The sequence below is a fragment of the Aulonocara sp. 'chitande type north' Nkhata Bay genome, linkage group LG4 (assembly GCF_057382095.1).
Source record: "Aulonocara sp. 'chitande type north' Nkhata Bay isolate Kocher_YH1m ecotype deep benthic linkage group LG4, A_spYH_male_GT1.1, whole genome shotgun sequence".
Lineage (NCBI taxonomy): Eukaryota > Metazoa > Chordata > Actinopteri > Cichliformes > Cichlidae > Aulonocara > Aulonocara sp. 'chitande type north' Nkhata Bay.
Genome location: NC_141347.1, coordinates 4,178,438 through 4,205,002, shown reverse-complemented (window position 1 = coordinate 4,205,002; position 26,565 = coordinate 4,178,438). Strand labels below are relative to the sequence as shown.

Below are 26,565 nucleotides of genomic sequence, written 5' to 3'. Positions count from 1 at the left end.
GCCCACACACACCACAGGAAAGGAGCTGGGACCTAAGACAAACACTGCACGGCCAGATACACACACACACACACATGCATGTATACACAAACATTACTGTCTCCTTATACGCCCTGAGAATACCAGGACATGCGGTCTGTTGAGCTTGTTATTCTAAGCATGCTCCAAAGACACAGTCATACAGTAAATAAAACCATTGAATTAAAAAATGCAAATATATGCTGGTCAATAGTCTACATTTTTCGTGATGCTTTTGTAAGTGTGCAGGTCTCCCCTGCAAGAGAAATCTCGATCTCAGTAAAAATTTTCCTTTTTCCATATAAACAAACAAAGACGTCTAAACCCCAACAGTCTAAACCAACAACGCAGCACCGCAACAATCTCCAAATATAAACTTAGAAGCCTTATTTCCCAAGCCTCAACACAATGGCTTTTCTAATCTTCCTGAGAGAGAAGCGACAAATAAACAAAACCCAAACAGGTTGGTTGAGGGAGAATTAAGGTTTTAACACCCTTTCCTTTTCTTAGCGAATGCCACTACACACACACACCAACACAAATGCCCATTTTCCTTCTTGCTATGCGGACTTCCTCGTCTGAAGCTGCTGTAATAAAGTTTTAAAGAAGCCTAATGTGGTGCCAATGCAGTGATGAAAGACGAGCGATTAGGGAGGGTGAGAAAGACAAAACAAAGGATAGATGTGGAACAAGAAAAGTGAGGTTTGTGCCAATATTTAAGGTTACTTCCCACAAATGACTCTGACAACAAACACCGATGAACGCACCATCAATATAATGAAGCTAAGCTTCTTTCTGTGTTTGGCAAGGGTGTAATAACCTAAACAAAGCTGTGAGGGACAGTTTATATACAGATACTACATATGATATTGTGGTATTACACAGCTGGAATAATATAAATATGGGCCGTAGAAAAACCTCTACATTAATAAACATTAAAAAGGTGATATCTCAGCTATTTCTTTTAGATATATAGTCCTCAATATATATCAAGTGTCTAATGAACTGACAACTTGTGTTTGGGTGTATAAGGTATATCTGCAAACTGTTTTAAATGTCAACATGTTACATGGTATAAAGGTGCATCCTTCACACTTCTGATTGTATCGTGCAAAAGTAGCTTTCTGGATTTTAGCATGAAAAGAAAAATCAGCACTGATATAAAAACACGGTTTGACTTTGTGTTTGTGGGATTTTCTTTTTCATATTACTGTCTTATATGGTTATGTGTTGGGATCTTAGCTGGTATTAGTCATTTCTATAACTGAGAGCATTTCAAAGTAAACCACTGGACTTCTCCTGTTTGACATTGGGTCAAAGCTACATCATTAATATATAAACGACATTTCCTGCTAATGCATTTTTCATTGGCTAGGTTAGGATGGTCAGCGATGGCCCTAACCCTGTTTTAGAGAATAGCAAAAACAAAAAAATATCAAAATGTAATTTTTTATGCAAGTCAGTTACAATTATTATTATTTTTTCTTTGATTCCCAACACTCATGGGAACAAATTAAGAGAAAAAACATGTTCTGATATGGTTAGGGTCACCTTACACCTCGCAGGGCTAACACAAAGCTCATATCATGACATGAATGTTACATGCAAATTCTTTATTATCAGAATGATGTAATTAACTGTTACAACGACACAAAAAATACACATATCAAAAGAAATATCGGGGCGTATTAGCGAACCATTAGCTTCTTTCAGGCTGAATCCAATCGCCGTGAAAAATAGAAAGTGTTTGTGTGAGCCTGTGCATGTGTGGCTGATGGAGGGAGGGAAATGAATGAGGCCTTTTCTTACAGCAGGGCCCAGATCAGAGCTCCTAACTATGGGATTTGGTGCTGTTGCCTTTCTCCCCCTGGAGAGAGTAATTAGGTTAGTGAGGACAACTGCCGCATTGTTTTAACAGAGAAGGGATTGTGCAGGCCAAAGTCCCACCAGCAGCATGCTTCCCTCACAACAAAAATGCCAAATGGATTCTGCGGCGCTCCACGCACATATATACACAGCAGAACTTTTTTTGGGGGGGCTTCCTGCGTTAAGTTTTGTATTTTTATGCGGCGCAGGCTTTTAGCGCCGTGTGTATACGATGAAATGTCAAATATGGTCCAGCAGTGTCAAATATCCTCTCCTGTTGTTGCACTTGTGGCATTCGGGACTCTTTAGAGTAACTGTGTCTACTCTCTCCTGTATCCAGAGGCTTGGCAACACAAAGCACTCCTAACTAGTATAATATGGTTATGATGCATTTGCATTCCTTCCAATCCCCTAGGAAACACAATACGCCTGTATCGTCTGTTTTAATCACGGTCTGCTTCCAAGGAAAGTAAAAGGAGAATACAAACAGCCACAGCCATAAAGAGGCTTTCTCAAATATACTTCAAGTCTGTTTAAATACATCCTCCGCTGATTGATAGAGAGTAAATCAAACAAATCATGCTGGTAGAAAAAAATAAAAGGATATGGAATGCTCCCCAGTCTACTGTATTTACAATACACAGACTATGGCCTCTTTCATTCGCGCCCGTTTCCCCCTCTTTTCTCTTTGTGCTGAATTTCTTTCTATAATCTTCCTAAAATGAAAATAGCTCTGCTGTTGTTGTACTCCTCTATACTATTCTCAAGACCATCAGCTCTTCCAAGACAGAAGAAAAAAAAAGGCGCCATAATATGCACCTCTGCATCCCCGCCCACACCATCCCTATTCACTTTCATCATAAATCTCCACAGCCTGGCGGCAATATACGGTCAATTTGTGGTCCCCATATGAGACCTAACTCTGGCTTGATATATTTGTGTTCAGGTGTGCAGATGGAAGTGGGGGGAAAAAATCACACCAATGATATAAAATGTGTTTGTGAACTGATACACGAGTCCAGCAGACCGGTCTATAAGGCCTGTGAGAGTCTTTTCTCCACCGCAGCTTTCCACAGGTGGCGGTGATGATTGCACTTTATTCCAGATGATGACTGTAATGAGGCCGGCTTTAAGTTTCACTGGGCTTTGCAGAGGGACTGACAGAAGCTTGACACGTTAGACAGCCCAATGCTATCAGGACATTTCGCTCCTTGTCCCCTCCACACACGCTACTGTTTCTCCAAACGCCTCCTTTAGAGATAATACCTAGACCAGAGTGACGTCTTAATAAAGGGAAGGCAGTGGGATGAATGCACCATGGAAGCGAATTCACAAGCTGTCATGATGAGAGTTAGACGAGCGGGGAACGTCCGTGAACTCGCAGAGTAAAGTTAAATCTGGCCCATCTGTGTTTTATATTTTAGCAGTGACATGAAATCCGCATCCTGCACTGAATTTTCCAGTCAAATATACAACTTTCCATGTAACACACACTAATCCTGAAGCTATTTCTCTGAGCCTAAACAGAGCAGAAAGTTTATATCTGAATTCCCTCCCAGAGTATGCTGCAGCTGGAGTAGGGATGGTAGTTACTGGCTCCCTGAGCCAAAAGTAGAAGCCGCAGAGTTGTGTTTGAATCTAACCCTGAGCCCTCCTTGGCCCCGGACTCCGCTACTCAACTTTACTCTACTCCTCACTTATTTCAACAAGGCTCTATTTGACTCTACTGTACTCGACTCCACTGTCAAGGGGGTCTGAAACAGCCTTGGGCCTGCAGCGCCGGCCAGCAAACGCAAGTTACAAGAAGCATAGAGCGTGCACTCATACCCGACACATACACAGACACTTCCACACAAACAGAGTCAGTTAATAACACACAAACTCCCGCCCTCCAGCTCTGTTTGCTCACAGCTGCCAGGCCTCCTCAGAGTTCATCTGAGGTAAAGATATGTTATATTATGCAACCGGGTATAGATTTTCCACCCTTGGCCCCAAGCCAACTTCCTGCTCTGAAGAGCAAGTTCTAGCGCTTTGTTCCCCAGGGTGACAGCTATTCCTTGCTGGACGGGGTGGCCGAATTAGATACACAGACAAAAAGAGAGGGAAGGTAGCAGGAAGACACGAAGGGGAGCGAGTGAGTAAGAAAGAAAGCAAGAAAAGGAAAAGAACGAAAGAAAGTAGCCCCAGATATTTTCTGCAGCTTTTTGTCTATATCTTAAAATGCTCATTCCCCCTTCTACACTGTCTTTTCCCCGCCTCTTGAAATCAGGTCACAACTGTTTTCATTACTGTTTGACTTGCGGGTTCATAAGCCTCCCAGCGTCAACGTTCCTCCACCCACCCCCAAGACAGGAAAAGATTTTCCCTCCAACATTAACCCAATAAATGCCTTGTAAGCCCAGTCACAATCTTTAAGCCATGTTCCTGGAAGAGAAAACAGTACATCTGAAATGTTGATGTAACGTTAAAGCCCGGGACATAATCAGTGTTGGGCTCGCAGTCTAAGGAGTTACACTCCTGGATGGTCTATGGATCAGCATAGCCAGCCCTCGATCACTTCCCTCCCTACAGCATGAGGTAATGCGGTGTGATTGTAAAAGAAAGCCTCGGGAAATATGAGGTAAAATCAACGAGCCAATCAGCGCCCCATTATCCCTCCTCTACTCAAAGGGGAACTAAAGAAGTGGTGAAAAGATGATTAATGCCATGACATCATAACCACGTGATGTCATTCCATCCCAGACACCGCCACCGCTTCCTAATTAACTGTGGCCTGATGAAGTCTTTGTATCCAAATTATCCAAATTATTATTACCTCTCCAGGCTCTACCAGGTGTGCAGAGATGTCTCTTTAGCCTAGTGATACAAGGATGGGTAGAACACACACACACACGCACTGAAGATTAACAGCGAAAAATGTGTTTTGGTGCCTTCCCATATATATGGTAGAGTGCCCCAGGGGGTGTTTCTGCTATTGCCAGAAGGTACGTGGAAAGAATTTAGAAACGCTCAATTAATTTGAAGCAATAGAAATGCTGTTTATATCAATTTACTGAGTTAGCTGTGACTATGTGTGACTCTTGACAATGCATAAGAGCAATGGGTGTGAGAGAGAATTTTAAACAATTAGTTAAACGTAATGAAAACTTAACCTTTAGCTAAAATAATGTGTAGAGGGTTGAAACAGAAAACTAAAAATTATTTACAAATATTTTTAAATAGCTTAACATGAAAAAAATAGCAATTGTAATGGGTAAATATTCAGGTGTAGCGACAGACAGTTCAGTTAACTGAACATTGTTGCTAAAGGAGCTAAAACTGTTAGCTTAAAGCAACTGGTAACTGAGTGACATCTGAATACGGGTTTTTAATATTTCATATGTTAATGTTAATAAAGTCTTTTCAATGCTCGATTCTCCAGACCAAAACTCTTTGATATTTTATTTAGTAGCAGTAAACAACAATTAGCTAAAACCATTAGAAAAATGACTGGACTTGTTAGCTAAAGCGTATAGCTAGCCAAAAATAAACTGGATAAATTAGCCAAAAAAGATGGATTATGACTGATATTTTGCTTCTTTATCAAAATTAAAGCAGTAACATCCCCTTTTATAAAATCAGCAGTATTAAATGCGTTTCTAAATAAACATGTCTAGGCCGGGGGGAGCTGTCACTAAAAGGGTACTGGAGTTCATTTCACAGGACTGTGTGACTACTTTTAAATACTGTGGTTAATTAAATACAGTAAACGGTCTATTGCAACAACAGAGTCGTGATGGGTGTGATTTTTTTCTGAAAGAATGCACACCTGTGTCTTGTGGAATTAAGTATGTGCAGGTGCTTCAGGCTTGAAGCCCAGCAAAACATAGCGTATATAGCCAACATTAGGACTGAATTTGCAGAAATGCTGTACTGTACGTGTAGACGTTTGTTTCTGAACAAGCAGAAGCCTTTGTGGCTTTTATCTTATTTACAAGATGATAACGCATAAGTGTGTGCCACATTTGTATGAAAGACTTCATCTGCCAGCTTCATTTATTTCTTTAGTTTTTGAATATTAGTGTCTGAGAGACTGGGTGAGATAGAAAGTCAGCCTGTGGAAGTCTGTGAAGAGAGACTGCAGTCAGACACGGCGGGGGAGAACGGTGCTCAGATTTCATCCAGATTAATCTGGAAGCTTTGTAATGAGGGGTCTACTGTATATATTTAGCCAGAGCAGTGAGATGTAGGTCAGACAGACAGGCAGGACAGGCCAAACAACATGCCCAGATTGCCCACACTGAAGTGACCTTGAGTGGGCTGTCAATGATCCGCAAAACAAATCTCTATCTATTCCTGTTGACTTGTGACAGACTGATGCAGCGGCTGTTTCACCCCACTCGCGGGTTTTGGCCTTTAGTTTCTATTTTGTGGGGCACAAAAGAACTTCAATATCACTCGGCTTGTCTTTTCACGGAAATGCTGTTGATTAAAAAGAAAGAGCAGAGAATGAATTACTGTCAACGTTCGCGCCGTGTGTTGATACTGGCAGTCGTTCAAATTTACTCAACACAAGAACAAAGCACGCTTAGAAACGTTTCTGAGTCGGCCGTCGGTGGCTCTAAACACGAGACAAAACTAACTAAACACTGAGAAATGTACAACATTTTTCATTTCACAATCTGCATCACGACTTTATTGACTAAAACCTTTTATAGCAGTGACAGTTTTGTCTACTGGACTTCTTTTGTTGCTTCGACATAAACATGTTGTCAAACTGATATGCAATTATGAATTAACAGCTGAGCGATAGCAACCAATAAATACACTAAAGCTGCTATGCAAATTAAAATTATGCCTCAGTTCTTCATGAGAGTTCAGATCTTGAACCTTTTCAAGCCGTTAGAGGTCCAAGGTTTGAACATCTGCTCGTCCTGAGGCCAAAACACAGTTGCGCTGCATATTGGGTTTTATTGGAATAAAGAGGTTGGCTCTGCTGAATATTTTCCTCACATCAAGTAAAATTTTAATCAAATGCTTGACAATTTAATTAGCACTCTGTTTTTGCAAATTTTTTGCCCTCCCCCCATAATGGATCAGTCTAATAAGACAAAAAATAAGCTTTTTTTTAAATAGAGACCACCGACCGTGGCTGGGTTGGGAAGCACATCTGTAACCGGAAGGTCGCCGGTTCGATCCCCGGGCTTTCTGTCCTGGTCGTTGTGTCCTTGGGCTAGACACTTTACCCTACCGCCTACTGGTACTGGTATTGGCCAGAGGGGCCAATGGCGCGTTATGGCAGCCTCGCTTCTGTCAGTCTGTCCCAGGGCAGCTGTGGCTACAACTGTAGCTGCCTCCACCAGTGTATGAATGTGAGAGTGAATGAATAGTGGTATTGTAAAGCGCTTTGGGTGCCTTGAAAAGCGCTATATAAATCCAATCCTTTATTATTAAGTGTACAACACCGCAGCTCGAATGGATGCTAATTCTGGGTTAATATGCAACTCAATGGAGTAAGGGTTACTGATAATCCTGGTTGGGGGATATTTGGTGTTTGCTACTTTTCCAATTCAAAGATTTTAAATTCGTAGCGCACCGACGATCCAGTTGGGCCAATCTACAGCTCAGGACGAGGACAATGAGATGAACTTGAGGAATTATGTGAATGATGCATTTGTGTAAACTTAACCTGCCACACCCCTATCAAACAGACATTTTTGGCTTTTACAGACACACACACACACGCGTGCGCACACACATGCACGTGTGTGCCACCACAAACACCTTTCCCTCAACTGCCTGTTGTTCCAAACATCCGCATAATGGCAGCACTCTTATGTAGATTTATGACTCAAAATCAAGGGAAAGAACACGCTGTACCGATGTGTTAAGCTATGACAAAGCTCTTAGATATTCACCAATGCATGTCAGCTTTGAGCTCTCGGTTCATATTCTGGTAAAGGAACACTTTGTCTCGGTGGTTTTCCCTTTTCCCTTTTCTCTGCTCACATTGTACACTAAGTATTTTGTGTTCCTCTGTATATTCTAGCTCAATTATGTAATTTAGCACCCGTGTGTGTGTGTGTTCAGTAGCCATGGCAACGGCACAACATATCGGCGACCACAGAACCGCACTGGGGCCGCCGGCACTGCCAGGGTTGTGCCAGAGACTAATCCATGCCAGAGGTGACATGAGCGAAGGAAAAGTGAGGCGGGTGGAGACAACATGACACACACATGCAAAAATCACGCAAACATACACACGCATACAGACATGTGTGCACACAGACACACCAGCATATTCCTCGCCCCTCTCACTCCTCGCCTTCCTTTTAAAACACAAGCGCACACACTGGATATCCTCCCATTCTTCTTGGCTGGAGCCTCCCATGGCAATAGCAGTAGGAATCCATTCTCCACGGATGCTGGGACAGCTGTGCTGATATTGAATGAGACGCAGTTGGTTCTGCCTCTCTCTGCATGCAGCTCGAGATAAAAACTACATGCTACTTAATTCAAATCTATATTCCCTGCTGCCAAAAATGCACCCGACTCATCTTGTCTTTGTCTCTGCCACCACAGAGAGCTCTGATTTTCTTTGCAAAAAAACCCCAAAAAACGACAGTAAATGTCTGCATGCTGACGCACGGTGGCCCTCAGTCACATTTCTGACTGACAATAATCACAGAAACCTTCATAAACCTCTAAGTCATGCGCTTTCAATGCAAATATTCCATGTCACGCTAAAAAGCCCTCATTTGGAGTTTTACAATGTCTTATCAGAGTGACCTGCTTGTTTGAGGCCTGAGGTGATATTTGTGTGTGTGTGTGTGTGTGTGTGTGTGTGTGTGTGTGTGTGTGTGTGTGTGTGTGTGTGTGTAATATTTAGCCTTTTAGCGGTTGTGGGTTTTGAGGCGGATGGGCCTGTAACTGACTGTGTGTTATAAATGGAACACAGTGTCCCAGGCAGTCTGACATTATGACCTCCTGGTATCCCATGAAGAGGGGGAAAGGGTCCAGCTTTGCCTGTACAGCACAAAACAACCAGCACAGCCAGTCCAGCACTCCAGTTACACATGTGCGCACACAACCAGGAGACGAGAGAGCACAGTAGATCAGCCCTACCTGTCAATCAAACGAGCTATGAGTTCATTTTTTCTGACTGGTGGCCAGAAGAAGAGTGCTTTACTGGCCGCTGTGTCTCTTTTCCACACTTCTTCTTCTTCCTCTATAGCTTTACTGGATTACACTAGGGGTGTGTGTGTGTGTGTGTGTGTGTGTGTGTGTGTGTGTGTGTGTGTGTGTGTGTGTGTGTGTGTGTGTGTGTGTATAGAATCAAAGCAATTAAGCTGTTGTGAAACTGAACCTGATCACATGACAATAACATGATTTAAATATGCCCACCTGAGTAATTTAAGACCAATCCTTAACTGACTTTTAAAGGATGGGAGCAATACAGTCTGGCTGGAAAAGGGCACCCAGTGGTGCCAACTCACGGGCCTAACTGGTGTAAAGACATTCAGATTGGTGTTAACCAAAACTTTCAGGTGAACAATCGGATGTCCCGCGTGGACGCTTGGTTACACGCTGTTCATTAGGTTTCTGAAAAATCCAACATTTTTCTGTTTATTCAGACCACCCTTCCATCGGATTTTAATCCTCTGAACAGCTGTTCCAACTCATTTTCCAGACCATGGGAAGAGACAGAGAGACAGCCTGGATGTGTAGGGAGTGGATGAAGTGGGTGGGGGTAGGAGAGGGGGGTGGGGGTCACCAAATTTGTGTAAACTTAAAGTTAATGCATTAAAGTCCAGATATTGATTACATTTGTTTATCAGATGTTCACATAAAATAAACAAGCTCATGTCCCTCCCACCCCCCAAGAAATACTCTGTTGTCACTGAAAACGCGTCTTTCTGATAACGCGAGATACCGATTGGCGGTGACGTAAGAAAAATATAATACATCCTCTTGGAGAAATATCGCGCTGATAGGGGAAACTGTGGCGGACAAACTAATAAGTCACGGAGCCTGACATCGTGGATCTCAGAGCAGAGGCGACTTATGGCTACTAAGAAAATAGATCCGCAGGAAAATAAAGTTCTTTAAAGTCACGGAAAACGACCTTTCCTCGCGGATTGTTACAAGTATTATTTGGAAAGTAGCGCCGATTTATAATCTGGTTTTACCGCCGCAGTCATTTATTCATAGTGTTGGACCTGCGGTCAGTTTTTGATCATTACCCGCTGTTTTTCTTTAACTACAAATATATATAAATAAAAACACTAACAAAATAAAAGCATATAATGTGAAAAATATTTCTTGCTAAGTGTGTGCTAAACAATGTCAGCGCGCTCCTGCAATAAATCCAGCTACAGGTCAGAGTGAGAGGCCCTACGTGAGGAGGAGGAGAAGGATAAAAAAAAAAGTGGTTTTTGTTTTGTTTCTTTTTCCAAGATTAAAAAAAAGGAAAGGAAAAAAGAAAGAGAAGACACATACACCTAATGCTGAATAAAAAAGGGACTAAACAGGACTTACCACTAAGGCATTGTTTAGAAGGTGAGTAGGGTAATACTTTAGTGTTGAGAGGGTGTTAAGAGGCGAGGAGAGCAGGGGTCAGCGTCCAGGCGTGCAGAGGGTGGGGGAGGGAGGGGAGGGCAGAGGGAAGGAATAAGTTAAAACGTCGCACCAGTGAAAACAGTCTGAGATGACAACATTACGAGCTGCATAAATGATTTGAACACATTAAGAAAAGCATTGAATACCACCCCCATCCCCTCCTCCCCAAAATGTTTGGCTTTTTAAGATTTGTGCTGCGTCACTGTGGCCTTCTGGGAACTTAAAACTTTGGGGGAAAGCAAGAGCGAGAGAAGGAGGGGTAAAAAAGTGAAAATGCATTATGTAAAAAAAAAAACCCCAAAACGATTAGCAACAACACGATTATGTCGACGCATAATCTGAGCAGCACTCCCAAGTATAGTTTCCAAAATCCTTTAAAAAAAGAAATGCAATGGAAGAGGCAATGCAAAAAGAACCGTAACCCAATTCTTACTAATGGAAGATTAAAATATAAATAAATATGCATTGAAAGTACATCCTGAAACGCAGTGGGAGTCACGCAGCAAACACTCCTCTCCTCTCGGGGCTCTCTCGGTAATCTGCCTCCATCACGCAGTCTCCGTCACATCCCAGCACACAGTTAATAATTCATTCGATTGTTTACATGTGTTGCCATATCCGAGGTCCAAGCTCGATTTCTTAATTATTAACAGCAATTAAATAAACAAAATGTGCCTTTCTGTCTGCAGACGGAGCTGCAAGGGAATGTGAATGTGTGTGTGTGTGTGTGTGTGTGTGTGTGTGTGTGTGTGTGTGTGTGTGTGTGTGTGAGAGAGAGAGACAGAGAGAGGGAGAGAGAGAAAGTGCGTGTGTGTGTGTGTGTGAGAGAGAGAGGGAGAGAGAGAGAGAGAGAGAGAAAGTGCGTGCGTGTGTGTGTGTGTGTGTGTGAGAGAGAGAGAGGGAGAGAGAGCGAGAGAGAGAGAGAGAGAGGGAGAGAGAGAAAGTGCGTGTGTGAGAGAGAGAGAGAGAGAGAGAGAGAGAGAGGGAGAGAGAGAGAGAGAGAGAGAGAAAGCGCGCGCGCGCGTGTGTGTGTGTGTGTGTGTGTGTGTGAAAAGAGAGGAGGTTGTTTGCACGGAGAGGGAAGTTGTTTTTGCGCACACATAAGGCTACTAATTATTAAAAAATGACAAGAAATACAACATGAGCTTCTATCCCTTTTCATGCCCAGTCAAAGACATACTGTAAGTTCCCATCATGTGCACCATGTGTGCTACATTAGCCTGTATGAGCTTCTGCTGCCACTTAGTTTGAATTAGGGGGAAATTTATGTTGGTAAATAAAAGCTTCTTTTGTTTAGGGATTATCTGTGACTGTGCAATATTTTTTATGTTGCAGATAAAGTCATCTGCAGAGTTAAAAGAGTGTATATATATATATATATATATATATATATATATATATATATATATATATAATTTATTCAGTACTAATACAGCTTCACCATCCAAGTCCTGAAGTCAGCACCCTAAGTAGCCTTTAATAGCTTCTTCAATAAAACGAAGAATTAAATGGGAAAATAATAAACTCTCTGGGCTCTACGGGCATCATGATCGGGGAGACTAATGTTTTTAAATGGAAACCAGACATGACTTGTGCCCGCGTGGGACGAACCCAGAAACATCCCTCTCGGCCCGTCTGGTAGCAGAGTCTCATACAATGTGAGGAAAACACTTTCTTTCTTTCTTTCTTTTTAATAAAACCACTGTAAAAATCAGGAATGAATTACACATAAAACAGCAGCCCTGGCAGTCCACTGTCAGCCGAAACCAATGAGGGATAAACAAGTTTGTCTTTATAGGAGTAAGACATCCAGCAACTGTTTAACACGGGGGAGGTCAGTGAAGGAAATACCTGCAATAACAACAATAATATATAATAATAATAAAAAACAAACAAACAAAAAACCTTCTTGATGTTGAAATGAAAACTTGAAGAATGCCATGTCAGAACGGAGACTTTGGATTTTATTTGGCTTTGCGAAATACGCTCTGGTGAGAGAAATGATGACAGTTTAACATGGCTGAGGTTAGAAAAGATACAGATTAACTGCATGGAGAGGGAAGCTTCAAGAACAGTCTGAAATGTTACATTTATCTCCAGCCAACTGTGCCGCAAAGCAAGAAGCTGAACTCGCACCGCTTTGGAAACTGTAGTTTTAGGGAAAGATTTGGCGTGTTAGCACACGTGACGTGTCAGCTAAATTAATATGAATAAAGCTGATTTTTTTTTTTTTACTAAGAGCCAACTTAGTAAAAAAAGTTACATGTATTACAAATAAACTGGAGGCAAAGTGCATGAAATACAATCTGCTAAAAGTAGTATGCTGATATCATTTCACTGAACGGATATAAGAGATGAGCGCGCTCTCTCTCTCTCTCACGCACGCACACACACACACACACACACACACACACACACACACACACACACACACACACACACACACACAGATTTAAATAAAGTTTAAATAGCTACTTAATCATCGCTCTGAGATATCTCTTCACACTGATCGCTTCATCAGGTCTACAATAGCAGCAAAGGAACACTGACAATTGCTCGAATTAAATATGACGTGTGCATTTTGCAGATGCAGGAAACGGCATCCCTCAATATTTCTGACCCGAAACAAAAGCAAAGTGCTAAAAAAGTGAAGTCACTACCTGGACTTTATTTCACCCTGCAACGCGAGGAAGCGCCACACACAGCTGTCTATACGTTCAAGGTCAGAAAGAAAAAGAAGCACGTGCAAATACGCGTTTGAAATCGATCCTGTCACGTGTTGCGTTCAAGTGAAAAAGAGATGGTATAGCAGCAGAGCAAGAAAGAAAGAAAGACTATTTCTAAAGGCGCACGCAGGACGTATACTGACCAATTATAATTACGCGCGCGCGCACACACACGCGCGCACACACACTCTCTCTCTGTATTCCTCTCAAACACACACACACACACACACACACACACACACACACACACACACACACACACACACACACACACACACACACACACACACTTCAGGCTCCAATCTCTCGTTTCTCCCGGTCTCAGTCCCACATGAAAACAGCCCTAAAGGCGGCGGTGTGCGCCCCTGCTCACACCCCTCTCACCGGCCAAAAAAAAAAACCCTCCCTGCGTTTCTCGCCACTTCAGAAAAATCTTAACAGCAGTCAAATTAAACTCCGCTCCACGTCCTGTCTATTCCACCGCTCTGCTATCTCCTCCTCTCACGGGCTCCCCTCCTTCTTTTTTGTTTAAAAAAAAGAAATACATTTCGGGAGAAGCGCCATTTTCTCTCCCAAAAGAAGAAGAAGAAGAAGAAAAAACCATGTGCGATGGAAACGCACGGGAAAAAGCTTCGTGCGACCGAGCGCGCCGCGAGACGAGCCGCCGGGAGAGCTGAGGATAAGTTTGAGTGGAAGAAAGACGCTCGACACAACCACGAAACACACGAGGAAAGGCAGAGTGGCACCGCACTGACTGCACGTATATATAAATATATATATATAAAAGAGAAAACCCCGGCGTCCCCACTGTAAGCTACCCAAACAATGAAATAAGAGAAGACAGTTTACCTGTGTCAGGCAGTACGGGGAGTACATGGTTATTTTTTAGGAAGGAGACTTGGAGAGCTTATTTAAGTTGGATGGAAGCTCGGTATGGTGCTGCATTGCAATCGCTCGCCGTCCTGTTTCTCTCACTCCATGCTGCTGCAGCTTACAGTAACCCCGCCTAGAAAGTGAAAGCTTGCACAAACTTTCAGGGAAAAAACTTTGTCTCCCTCCCCTCTCCTCTCTGCTCTCCTCTTCGCAGGACTTTTATCGCTCCCCTCTTCTATCCTACTGAAAGCCCCCCCCCCCCCCCCCACACACACACACACACACACTCTTTCTATTTTTCACGCAGATTGAAGTTCTTCTTAGTAAAATGTTCGGATTTTGCCACAGCATGAATTTTGCTTTTGGGGACTCTGAATCCGCTGTGCACACGCTTCCCCGCGTCTTTAGGTTCGCAATACTGTGCTTTCGAGCTGCGTTTACTGACCCGTGCATTCCATGTTGAGAGCAAATAATTACCAGAGGGCAGATGAGCCGGTCAGTTGAGAAGGAAACACGTAAATGCATCAGCAGAGTAGATGAAAGTATATAATTTGAGGAATATTGTGAGAGCACCTCTGATTTCACTGACTTTTTAAATATGCGATGGCCAAGCATGCATTCAGTTGCATAAAACCTCTTAACATAATTCTGCTGAAGGTCCTGATCACAGGAATTCTCTCATGCATAAGTTTACATTTGATTGCACACTTAAATTCATTTACAGGCATTCAAATCGATGCGTCATCTCATTGCTGCTGTTAAGTTAAGTCTATTTATTTACTGAACCAGAGTTGACCCAGTCTGAAAAACCCACAACTGTAGCTTGAAAAACCAGTGAAGTGAGTCCAAGCCAAACAGTTACTGTAGCGTTCACTATGAAGTAGAAAACAGCGAAGACAGACGTATAATCACAGTCTTTGAGCGGTATCAAAATACTTCACTGGGGTGTGTGAGGAAAAACACACACACACACACATGAACGGTAGTGAGGGGTACACATATCACATAAAAATCATAAAATAACATTTCTTGGAGCAGGTCCCGAGTGTGGTACAGTGGGAATTTGGGTGGGAGTGAAGTCATTGTGGAAGAAGTGGAGCTGAAATTTTAGGCCTGACGTTAGAGTCCCACAGATTTATGAGGCCTACTGCTTGTGCATTTTTTATTAAATACTGCAAGCCTCTGCAGGCGAAACAAAGAGATCTGGGCTCTGTGTGGCCAATTACTGCACGCGGCCAGATACTCGAGCCAGAGGTGCAGGCGGGGAGGGAGAAAGTGTGTGGTCAGGAGCGCATGTAACGCCACAAAACTGTAACCTCTCGCCCTCGCCGTCGCACAAGGTTAGAATGCCAGCATTCCTTTTCTGTGAATAGGATACATGACTAATGTGAACCACACACGCCCTACAACACATTCACACACAACTTTTGGTTTCCCTTTGGGCAAGTGTATTAACTTCATAACCTGCCTGCAACATGTGCGGAAATCTCTTTGTTTTCAGCTCGCTTTGGTAGCCGAGTGCAAAAGGTTACAGCCTCTGCTCTCTCCGTCCTTTATGGAGCCGACTTGCATGCTCTGCACGCAAACACTCCTCTGCCGTCGCTCCTTAAACGAGCCACACATTTAGTGGTCTGTGTGAGTAAATCTCTCATTAAGTAACACATGGTAGAGCCATATGCTATGGTTGGTGGGTCTGCCGCGGCTCTGCTTTTTCACACGCTTCGCATATACATATTTACCACTGTTCCAGAGTGGCCAGCGCTGTTAGTGACTTCACCCACCAGCTTGGTGCTGTTGTGCAGTCGCACCAGAACTGAGGATTTTATTAAGAAAGTGTCACAGAAGTGAGCAGTAACGATCTCGCAGCCGCTGTGGCCGTGTATCGCGGGGAGGCTTTAGGCTGTGGGTGTGCAAAACAGGCTGTATGAGGATGAAAGTAACCACAAATTTGACGGAGACCCGTGCGCACAGTATTACAGCCGGTGTTGATACCACAACTGTCTATAGGTGGCAACACAGCGGAGCGGAGATAAGTAAGTGTGGTTGCAATGTCTGGCAGAGCAGATGTCATCTCTAGCAGCGCGTCGTTTACATACACTGCACATGCGAGGCTTTGCTTGAAGTAGTTGTTCCCAACCAGGTGGAATCGCCTGTAAACACATCCCTCTCACCAAAGTCACCCTCTAACTTAAGTTCCAAAAGATGCCTCCTTTAATTAATTAAAAAAACAAAACAAAAACATGAGCAGTGCATGAATACACTTTCTAGCAATCTTTTATTTTCTGTTTGTCTAGTTTCACGCACAGACATGTAAGCAAATAGTTTAAACTAAATATCAAAATTTGGGGGGGATTTCAAAATCTTTTCATTGGCTGTTAGTCACATTGGATAAACATCACTTCTGGTCGATTTTAGAAAAATTCAGACATGTTATATTGGCAACATATTATAAAAAGACAAAATATTACAAGTTTCCCTTGCTTTAAAAGCATGGAGTAAGCCAGTTCCAGTGAGTAAATTTAAGGTGGTTGCAATTATTTGTTTGAACTGTGAACAAGGAATTGAGCACACGACCCACTTAATACAGTTAGTACATCTTAGTTTAGCTCCATTCACATGAAAACCACTCATAAAATGTGGATTATTAAAAGGCTGCTATAAATGTTTACAAGGTTTACACATATTATTAACCACAAAACTGTGTTTTATGTCACATTCTAGTGGCTCATGCAAATACAGTAATACATCTGAGTGACAACCCTTAACATGATCACTGTTGCTAGCTAAAATTTGAAGATGACCCACTGTGTCTTGCTTATTTTCTGTCATTTGCACTGCATTGTTACAGAGGTGGATGCTCATATTAAACTTGACCACGAGGTCAACTTGTGTAGAAGTAATCTGTGTGAGCCCAAAGAGCAACGCAAATGTTTTTTTCTACTCTTGGCTCTGTATTATGCCAAGGAGAAGCCCCACCCACTTGATGTTCTTTGTTTGGGAGGGGTAGCCAATGAGATTGAAGTTAGCATAAAAGGAGGGTGTTTTTCAAACGAAGAGCTGCTAAAACAGCTTGTTTTAGACAGTGACTGGAAGATAAAGACGAATCATTTAGACTCTCAAAAAGCTCAGTCATGCAAGGATAGTCTAGTAGAGTGGAAGAATAAAAAATACAGAGCTGGAAATGACCAAAATAGGTCCCCCTTAACACTGTCCTTGGCCACCCAGGTATGGAAACCACATTATTCAACCTCAGCATTGGAGGTCTAAACACAACAGATAAAACTGTGACTACGGCACTGCTGAAATGAATTGTTTGAACTTAAACATTAATAGACTCACTAGCCTTTTCTTAGAAAAGCTGTTACCAAGAAAAGCCAGGTTACAAATGATTAAAAAGAAAAACAATTATGTGGAAAATTCAGTGTCAGCTAGTAAAGTTAAAATACCCCAAAATAAAAAAATAAAAAGTAAGCAAGGTTACCTTTTGCATTTATGGTGTAATGCAAATTCTGTTCTATATTAATTATTCACTGGCTGCAAAATTCTGGGACGTTATTGTGTTTAAATTTCCATTTTTTCTGTGTTTATTTTCCTTTTTCTGTTATTTTTGTGACAAATAAGAAATCACCATTGCAAATGTTTGAGTGATGTGACAGATCATAGATATCCTCTTTCCCCCACTTCTTTTCTTTTCTTTGCAGATATACAGATATCAATCAACGGGGCTGAAGGGGGAAGTGAAATGTACACTGATACTGATGTATCAGTATCCAGGACGATCCTAACGTTATCAGTACAGGTTGTTATAGTTTGCATAACATTATTGTACAAAATGCTCAGGACGACAATGAATGGAGTCGTGACGCACTTTGCACAACACCGAGCCCCCTACATTAGACCTCCCGGCGAGAAGCTGGAGGTCGACGCTCTCCTGTGGACGCTCTCCTGTGGACGCTCTCCTGTGGACGCTCTTGAACTCGCTGCCCCCCGGAATCCAATCCAGTCACAGTGACACCCCTCCCCCTCAATCCCTGTCTCCCAAAACTCTCTTTAGACGGCCGTGCTACCCACTCCTGGCCATAGCACTTCATTTCTTTACCCGGAGACATACAATATAGTGTAGCAACCCAGATTCTCTGAGAGACTTGGCATAAGACTTAACTCTGGGAAACAAAGCCTGTAGCCTAGAAAACTGGCTCCCACCTCATTAATGATCACATTTTCAGTCATACACAGGACCCCCCGCCCCACGCCATCCCGACTCCTCTGCTTTTATTACCATTTTATATCATGCCGATTGCTGTAAATCTCACGGCTTCTTTTTTTAGAAATGCTGCTCACTTTTCTCTTACTTTGTAGTTCTTTTTCGTTTTATACATCTAGGCATGCTTCACATTATCGTCGTAATTTGCACTCCCGTGAGACGAGGGCGCTTCGGTGAAGTTGCGAAGGCTTCTTTTTCTTTCCCCCCCTTTTTTTCTTAAATGTGCGTGTGGAAATAATAATTGTAATGGTTTGCAGCTGAGTGGAGGGAGCTGTGAATGACATTATGATTGCGGTGCAATTACCAATAGCATGAAAACGGACTGTCAGTCAGAATAATGAGTAATGACTCCAATAACACATTTAATACCGACACATGAAATAATAATAACAATAATAATAATAATAATAATAATAATAGATGCATACCCTGTATGAATCTGATACTACAAAGCATTCAGGCATCCCAGGACCTCTGGAGGGTTCTTCGTTCAACAGAAAGGTTTCGGTTGCCTGAAATGTAACACAGTGATTCATTAGTTGGTTCTGTATGTAGGATCAGGGAATTTAAAACACACAGAAAAGCTGGTCGCAAAGCTGCAAAAGCAGATTTTGTATGTGAAAATCCTCCTCATCCTGCTGCTCGACCTATTTCATCATCCTCCTCAAGTCCCACCACCAGATAACTACTCAAGATCGGCGTCTTTACACTCTGCACACACGCGCACGATCGTGTGCACTGCCTGCCTGCGCCCATATGCTGTGCAGGCCCGAGGCCCAGCCCTGCCAGTCACTGCCACTTCAATGGGGAGCAAAGTGTTTAGCTGCCGTACCCGCACACAATACTCCGGCACAATGGCATTTCCTGTCCCTGCTATTTCACCTGCATGGTCACTTTTCTGTCAGCCTGCTCTGATTCAGCACAAATCATTCACACACAAACACACACTCACACACACAGCCGCATACAGTAATACACATGTTTGGCAAAGACTCGCACATACAGAGGCCATACGTCTGCCTCCACGGAGACAAAAACAGGCCACTCAAAAGGCCCTGCCCTGCATCCGCTGATAGATGCAGCTAAAGTGTTTATCCCAAGTGTTTGTTTCTATTCAGTGCAGTTCATTTGTATGCTGAGGGACACGTCAGCCGAGACTTGGGCTCTGAATGAGCATCCATTGCAGTTCTGCTGTCAATTGAGGCAGCCAGGCCAGACAACATAGATGGGAGGAAACCACAGACTGAGGAGCTGGATATGGGAATGGGAGTTCTGCCTGGTTTGCTAGCCTGTGGCTATTACTTTTTAGTCCTAACTGGTACAAATTGCTTTTTGCCAGGCTAAATTTTAATGTCTCTTCTGGAAATCGACTAAACCTATTAGACAAGGGCTAAAAACGTCTGCGTTCATGAAAATAGCTCCGGTTCCATGAGTAAGAGAGTGGAAGTTTTACTCACAATGGGACTTACTTGAGTTTCTGGATATAGGAGAAGAGGGGAAGTAATCTTATTTTCCAGAACTTTACCTTCTTATCTCTCAACATACCTACAGCAGAAACAAACATGCACCCAAAACAGGAACAAACATCGCTCGTAGCCAGCAAGAAAACGTAAAGTTATAGTATTTAAACTGGCATGTGATATAAACAGTTTTTTAGGGAATTTAAACAGATATTAGGTTACTTAAGCATTTGCATATGCAGACAAATACACACATGCGCCGGGTGACATGGGATTGCCCTTAAACAAATACATGCAGAGACACATGCATAAACACGCAGCACTATAATAAGTCCCAGACTTGGACTAACTGAGCTGCGGCTGGAGACACAGGCTATTCATATCCTTCAGAATGAGAGGTTACAGCTCGAGTCTTTTCCCTTTTCCTTTCTACTGTAACACAGGAAGGGCATCTGTGTGTATGATTTCACTCAACGTCTGTGGCAAAAGGTTCAGCAGGCAGGTTGATTAACATAAGACTAACACTGGCTTTGTTAGCGTGGCCTCTCCCACGCACAATAAGTTCAGCGTGTGCCTCGTGAAGCACACGCTCGCTTAAACAAAAGTTAGAATTCGAGTCATCCAAATGGCTAAGAAAACACTGCGCGCGGCGCGCGGCCTCAGCATCCAACCTCTGGCCTGTCATCATTAATATGTGGGGAAACACTGGAGGGAAACCATTTGAAACCATTTGTCCCACTAAATGGTGCCCTTGTCAAGCTCCCCGGGCTTTCTGTTAAGCTTTTAAACTGCCCAGTCCAGCTGAAGGATATATTTTACTCCACTGATAATTACAGAGCAGCACAAAACATGGCACTCCACTGGCTTGAGCGGCCTCTTGTTTCTGACATGTTTTAGTCATTTAAGGATGAAAAATAATTTTCACTGCACAGAGGGAATCCCGGCTCGAGGACGCTGAACACCGGATAAACGACAATCTAAAAACACATCGTTTAATGAATGAATCTTTCTCTGTCTCCAGCCCTTAGAGAGCTGCACTGAGGCTCAATGTTGAGTGCAGCTCCCTGAAGCACTGGCCCGCTTTCCTCCTCTGTCAGTTTTTAAGCAGCATAGTATCAATTATACATATATGTGTTTTTCTATATGTATGCAACATATGCCTGATCCATATGCTGGCCCCAAGCTAAAATAGTTGCAGAGTCTCGTGTAATAAACACTTAAAAAGCTCCACTACTCATTTGCTGTCTGCGATGCTGGTTTTTGGTGACTGAAATGAAGCACAGATGATTAAAACAGAGAAGCATCAGCCTGGGTCAGGCTTAAATCCACAGTTCAAATCTCCATATTATTTACATACATGTATGGGGTAGTTCAAGAGCTTGGGAAATCCCCCAGTTTGTGAATTTTAGCTATTTACAGAGGAAATTTGCAGGAAACTTCATAAAATTGTAAGTATTCTGTTCAGTGGTTGAATATGTTACGTTATGTTTATATCAAGTAATTTTGCTAAATTTACAATTATGGAAGTAATAACTATTATGTACTAAATCATTTGCTGTTTTACATGTTTACAATTCACAATTTGATCATCAATTCTGCCCACAGAAAACAGCAGTACAAGGAATTCCCTCTACGTAACCCTAAACAGAGAACAAATAACAGACTCATCAAGTGGACAGAAAATCTCCAAATGAATGACTGAATGCGAAAATAGAATATCAACGATCACAATTTTTTTCTCTGCCAAAAAGTTTTGGCATGTAAATTTAAACTACAGACGGCGACAGCAAAACAATTGCATTAAACATAAAGAGGTCTGAAGATTTTTAGCTAAAGGTAACACAAACCAGAGAAACAGAACACCCCCCTACCCCCAGCTAGGTTAGCTCTGTTCAGAGAGAACAAGGATTGCTATATTTTATTTATTTTTACTTCACAACTGTTTTATCAAGTCGTTTTATAAAATCCCTCAAGTTGTCTTATTTCTCTGTCCTGTAAAAGCCTAATTGCCAGAATAAGACTAAGACAATAATAAGTTCATAGTATCAACCTCGAAGGTAGTAATTTGTCACTTATTGCTTCAAACTATTGCAGATTTTATAAAAGTAAACGTATACTTCATAACAGCTAGGTTTTATTTCCCCCCCAACATGCTTACACTAGCAGTGTTACCTGAATTAGCATAAAAATGTTAGGCATGAATCTGGAGCTAGCTTAAAATAAAAACTAGAAATTGGGATAAATAACTAGCTTAGCTCTGTCCAACCCTTCTATTAAGCTGTCTTACCAAATGTTTTTTGTGTCCTCGCTAGCACAACATTATTTGTGAGACTATGTCGCTGTACTTTTCTTTGTTCACAAAGAAAAAGTTCAAACAGGTTAGCTTAGCACCTGCTAAGCTAGGTTAAAGTGAATCTCATGAAGAAAGTGAAAAGGCGTACTCTAATTTTCAAATATTTTCATATTGTAGTGAAAACATTTATTTTAGTGTATTATTGTTGTTGTAGATTGCTAAATGAGCCATATGAGCAACATCCTGCTGTTGCTGAATTCAAGGTGAAACCGCAACCGGCTGTCAGTTGAAGCGGTCATGCCCTTGATTATGAATAGGCACTTTGAGCTGCTAATTGCTCTAATATGTTTACAAGTTAGCCACTCGCTGTTTTAACCTTTTAGTTGATTTTACACAACTCACTTCGCTTTTTGTGGAAAATGATAGAAAAAAAGCAAAAGCAACAACTATAACAGGCTGGGCAGTCACCTAGCACCAGCGCTACCTTCGTTTAGTCGCATCTGAGACCAATCTCAGACACAACTGAGCATGAATACGAATCATGATCTCTACAATACCTCAGCTGCACTTACTCTGCTCAATTCTCTCTGACATCCACGTTTACAATAAGTGAGATCTAAAAGGGGGACAGATGCCTAAGTTGGCTGCCTCACATGGAATTAGATTAATCAGAGCGCATATACATATGGCCCACCTTCCTCTGTCTCCCACTTTGTCTTGTTCACACAAAGATACACAACAGCCCAGAAACCACCTGGGTTTCCATATTTCTGAATACGCGTCGATCCACCAGTGGTGGGTATCTTCGCAGTCACTGATTAACAGCCTTCTGATCATTCCGCCGCACCGTCCTAATCATTTGCAGACTTGTCTGTATGAGCTCAACAGTTCCTAGAGGATCAGAGACTTCTGCGGCAAAACATAACTGACATCCTACTCAGTCCTGCTCCATTCAGCCTTAATTGTATCCTCATTCTTCACCTGGTAACAAGCTAACAAACCTGTGCAGATGTGGCAAGCACATCAAAGAGAGGGAGGGATGGGAGGGGGAACTTGTTTGTAAAAAAAAATGTGTGGGGGAATATGAAAGGGGAAATTTACGTTGTGTGAGTCCAAGCCAGCGCCACCTCAGGGAGAAATGCTGGAAAAATGTGATATTTTACACCTGCATCTCAGGAGGTGGGGAATAAGAGACAAGGAGGGGGGTGGTGGTAATTAGAGGAGTGTGCGTGCTTGCATGCGTGCGTGTGTGTGTGTGTGTTCGTAAAGGATTTTTAGTATGTTTCTGGGTCTTGCCGCCGGTTCTTCTGCAGCATTCAATTTGGTATGATACATTCGATGCCAGATTATTAAAAATGCTAAACCTGGTTACGAATGCTAAAAAAAAGTGTTGAAATTTTAAACAAATATGCTAATATTGTTAGAGTGATAAATAGCTGGAAAGCCCTGTTTAATGAATAATGCTATTGGCTCTAATTCCTCATTAAGGCCCTAAAGAGGAGAGTGAAGAGAGAAAATACATGTATTGTTGTGATTTTCCCCCCTTTTCTCCCCCCCAAATTAAACTCAGAAGGCATAAGATACCAGCACCTTCCCAAATTAAGTTCATTCAAATTACTTGGTTACACAGCTGGTGTGCATTCTGGTGTGTCTTGTGAAACCAATTAATGTGAGGCTTCAGTCTTGATAAGATAATTAAAGGAGGGCTAGAATAGAGATGGAGGAGTTTGAAGTGTTCAGGCTCGTGGTACAAAATAAGACTTCCTTTAAACTGCAAAAAAACTTTGCCTTGAATCAAGTTAAAATAAAATCTGTGTGATTTGTTCTGCCATTTCCAAAGCAAACTGATCTGATCTGGGGGCTTAAGTCAAATTATGCTCATACTGAAGGGTCTGCGTTATTTCTAGATTATTATTTGCTTAAACTAACAAGTGAGATTATCTCACTCCAGTGTTTTAACTTTGTATATTTTTAGAGCTCACTTAAAGAAGTTAAAACTGCATGGTTTTGAATCTGGCTTCCTGTACTAGGCGTTATGCATTCCCTGGGAACGTTTGAATTAAAATATATGTTTAGATTTTGATTTTGTTCTATGAGATGCTTTTTTGTATTAACTGTAGCAAACAACTGTCAAAACATCCTGTAAAACACAGTAATGTGGCATTCTTTCTAAATACAGCTGAATCCCGTGACCTCTCGGGCCTTTGATGAAATCTTACAATCTTAATGTTTACACCCCGTTTTTCTTGGATTTGACCTTCATTCTCTTGCTCGCGTCTGCTCGTTTGAGCAAACTTGCAGAGCACAGCGTAGCCGCCAGAACACGGTCAATATAAAGACATTTATAACTGTAGTAACTTGATGAAGCAATCGCAACATTTTAATTTGGCGGTGCCGTGTGTGCTGGTAGTTTCAGTTGTGCTGCACTCAGACTTTGAGCGTTGCAGATGTTCGATATGGTTTCCAATTCTTAACAAAGGTGTTTTGTAAGTTAAAGAAGAAGCAGAATGAAAGGAAAATCCCCAACAATCAGACAGTCTGCTATGAGGAAGCAGTTGGTGATGATGAGAAGGAAGAACTCCCTTTTAAAAGGAAGAGGCCTCCAGCAGAACCAGTCTTATGTAAGCATCTGCTGCAACCGGTTGGTGGGTAAGAGAAAATAGTAAAGAAAAAAGTGGGGCACACACGTCTGTGAGTGCAGTGGTTCGCTTTTTTCTCTCCAAGAACAATGTTAAGGTTTAACTAGCAATAGTACACCACGACTGAGTTAATGAGTTAATCGCTTCTGTCCAGCTTCAGGCTGGTTGTTAAGATGTTGAATACAGCAATATTCTGAAAACGCAACCAACAGGCATGCAGACTGTGACCCTGTTCAGCATAAGAAATGTTGTTTTTAAAGATTCAGATCTGTGTATTGCACTCAGCAGTGATATAAGGATTTTAGAGTAGTAATACTGAAATGGATAAATATGAAAATACTCCATTTAGAATCCATTCATTGTATTTACTATACAGAGCACTGTCCAGCCTGTAAAACCATTTGTCATGTGTTTCGTGGGTCTATTAAAAATGCTAAAAATGTTTTGAGGCCCAAAAAAAAAAACTGCCCTGTTGATGTCATAATGATGTCACTAGAGTTTTCTTGACATTTCAGTCTATTAAACGCACACACACAAAAAATATATTACCAGTATAGGAATGGAGTCTGAGCTGAGTGAGCTTAACTTAATGAAAATGTAATGAAATTGAATTGAATTTAATGAAAGATGTTACTGAGCTGCACTGAGATCTGGGATTCAGCTTTTCTCAGTTTGAATTATTAGCTTAGCTAAGCTTAGCTCAGACTACCCCAACTGTAACCAGTAAACCACTGGAGTATTACTGTACGTTTTATCTTTTGAGACACTCTTTCATGAACTTGTGATTCGTTTAGCACAACAAGGATCTCATATTAAGGAAGCTGAATGACTGAGGTGATTACAGCTCGTGATATATCCACTGTAGCCCCTCGGCTGCACACTGTTAAAATCACAACAGCTTAAAAACCAGTCAACCTGACAAGCACATCTGAGCTCACTATACTAATATTTATGCTGTTTGACTGTATATCAGAGTTTCCATCTTTAAACTACAGCAAAAGCTTACACGCTGCATAAGCTATTATAGCCTCCTTGAAGCCTTATTTATTTTTCCAGAGAAACGTCAAGGCCAGGACAAACATAATAGCATAATATTCTGTATACAGTGAGGGATGACATCACTGGCAACAACGGCCAAGATGGAGATCACACAAGACTGGAAAACCGCTTGTCTGATCATCATGTGGTGGGCTGTACACACACACACACACACACACACACACACACACACACACACACACACACACACACACACACACACACACACACACACACACACACACACACAGAGGCAGAGTGCAGGATACAGTTACCACAGCTATTTACACAGCACTCTGTGATTCTATTTTTTTTAATCTTTAGTTCCTGCACTATATATCACACATATGTTTACCACGGAGAATCCAGTGTAAACTTTGCATTTGGCTATATATTTAAAACACCGCTTGCATTGCTTATTGTAAAGGTCCGGTCTGTCTGTAAATCATCATTTTGGACCCATAATGTTATCTTTGTATTTCCTGATGATGGCTCAAACTTTCTGTTTACTTTCTGGCACATAGGGAAAAATCCATAACCTATAAATCCTCGTGTATATATAGATCATCTGTAAAGAAAAGTAGTGTTTGAATATTTATTTCTGTGGCAGAGATGGCGAACTGGCCTCGGGGAAAGCTAACAGGAGTCTGACACTGATTGACAGATGCCTCCAGTGCCGTCTGACTAAACTAACATGCAGTTGAAGTGTTTGGCACAAAATCAACACAACACACATATAGCCTTTGAAAATAAATAAATAAGGTTTTTTTTAAAAGAGGTGAGTTGCTGC

General features: G+C 41.9%; 1 protein-coding gene across 6 annotated transcripts in view; it reads right to left on the bottom strand.

Annotated features, from left to right (window-relative positions):
- Positions 1 to 26,565, bottom strand: part of nfixb (nuclear factor I/Xb) — a 133,031-nt gene that overhangs the window by 104,073 nt on the left and 2,393 nt on the right. For 3 of the 6 annotated variants that reach the window (XM_086288004.1, XM_086288008.1, XM_086288016.1), the window contains exon 2: positions 18,774 to 18,857. In XM_086288004.1, coding sequence (XP_086144130.1) covers positions 18,774 to 18,857 — 84 coding nt within the window. Of the gene's footprint in view, positions 1 to 10,401; positions 10,438 to 14,057; positions 14,282 to 18,773; positions 18,858 to 26,565 lie in introns of those variants that run through there. The other 3 variants (XM_086288014.1, XM_086288005.1, XM_086288010.1) reach the window with 3 other exon arrangements.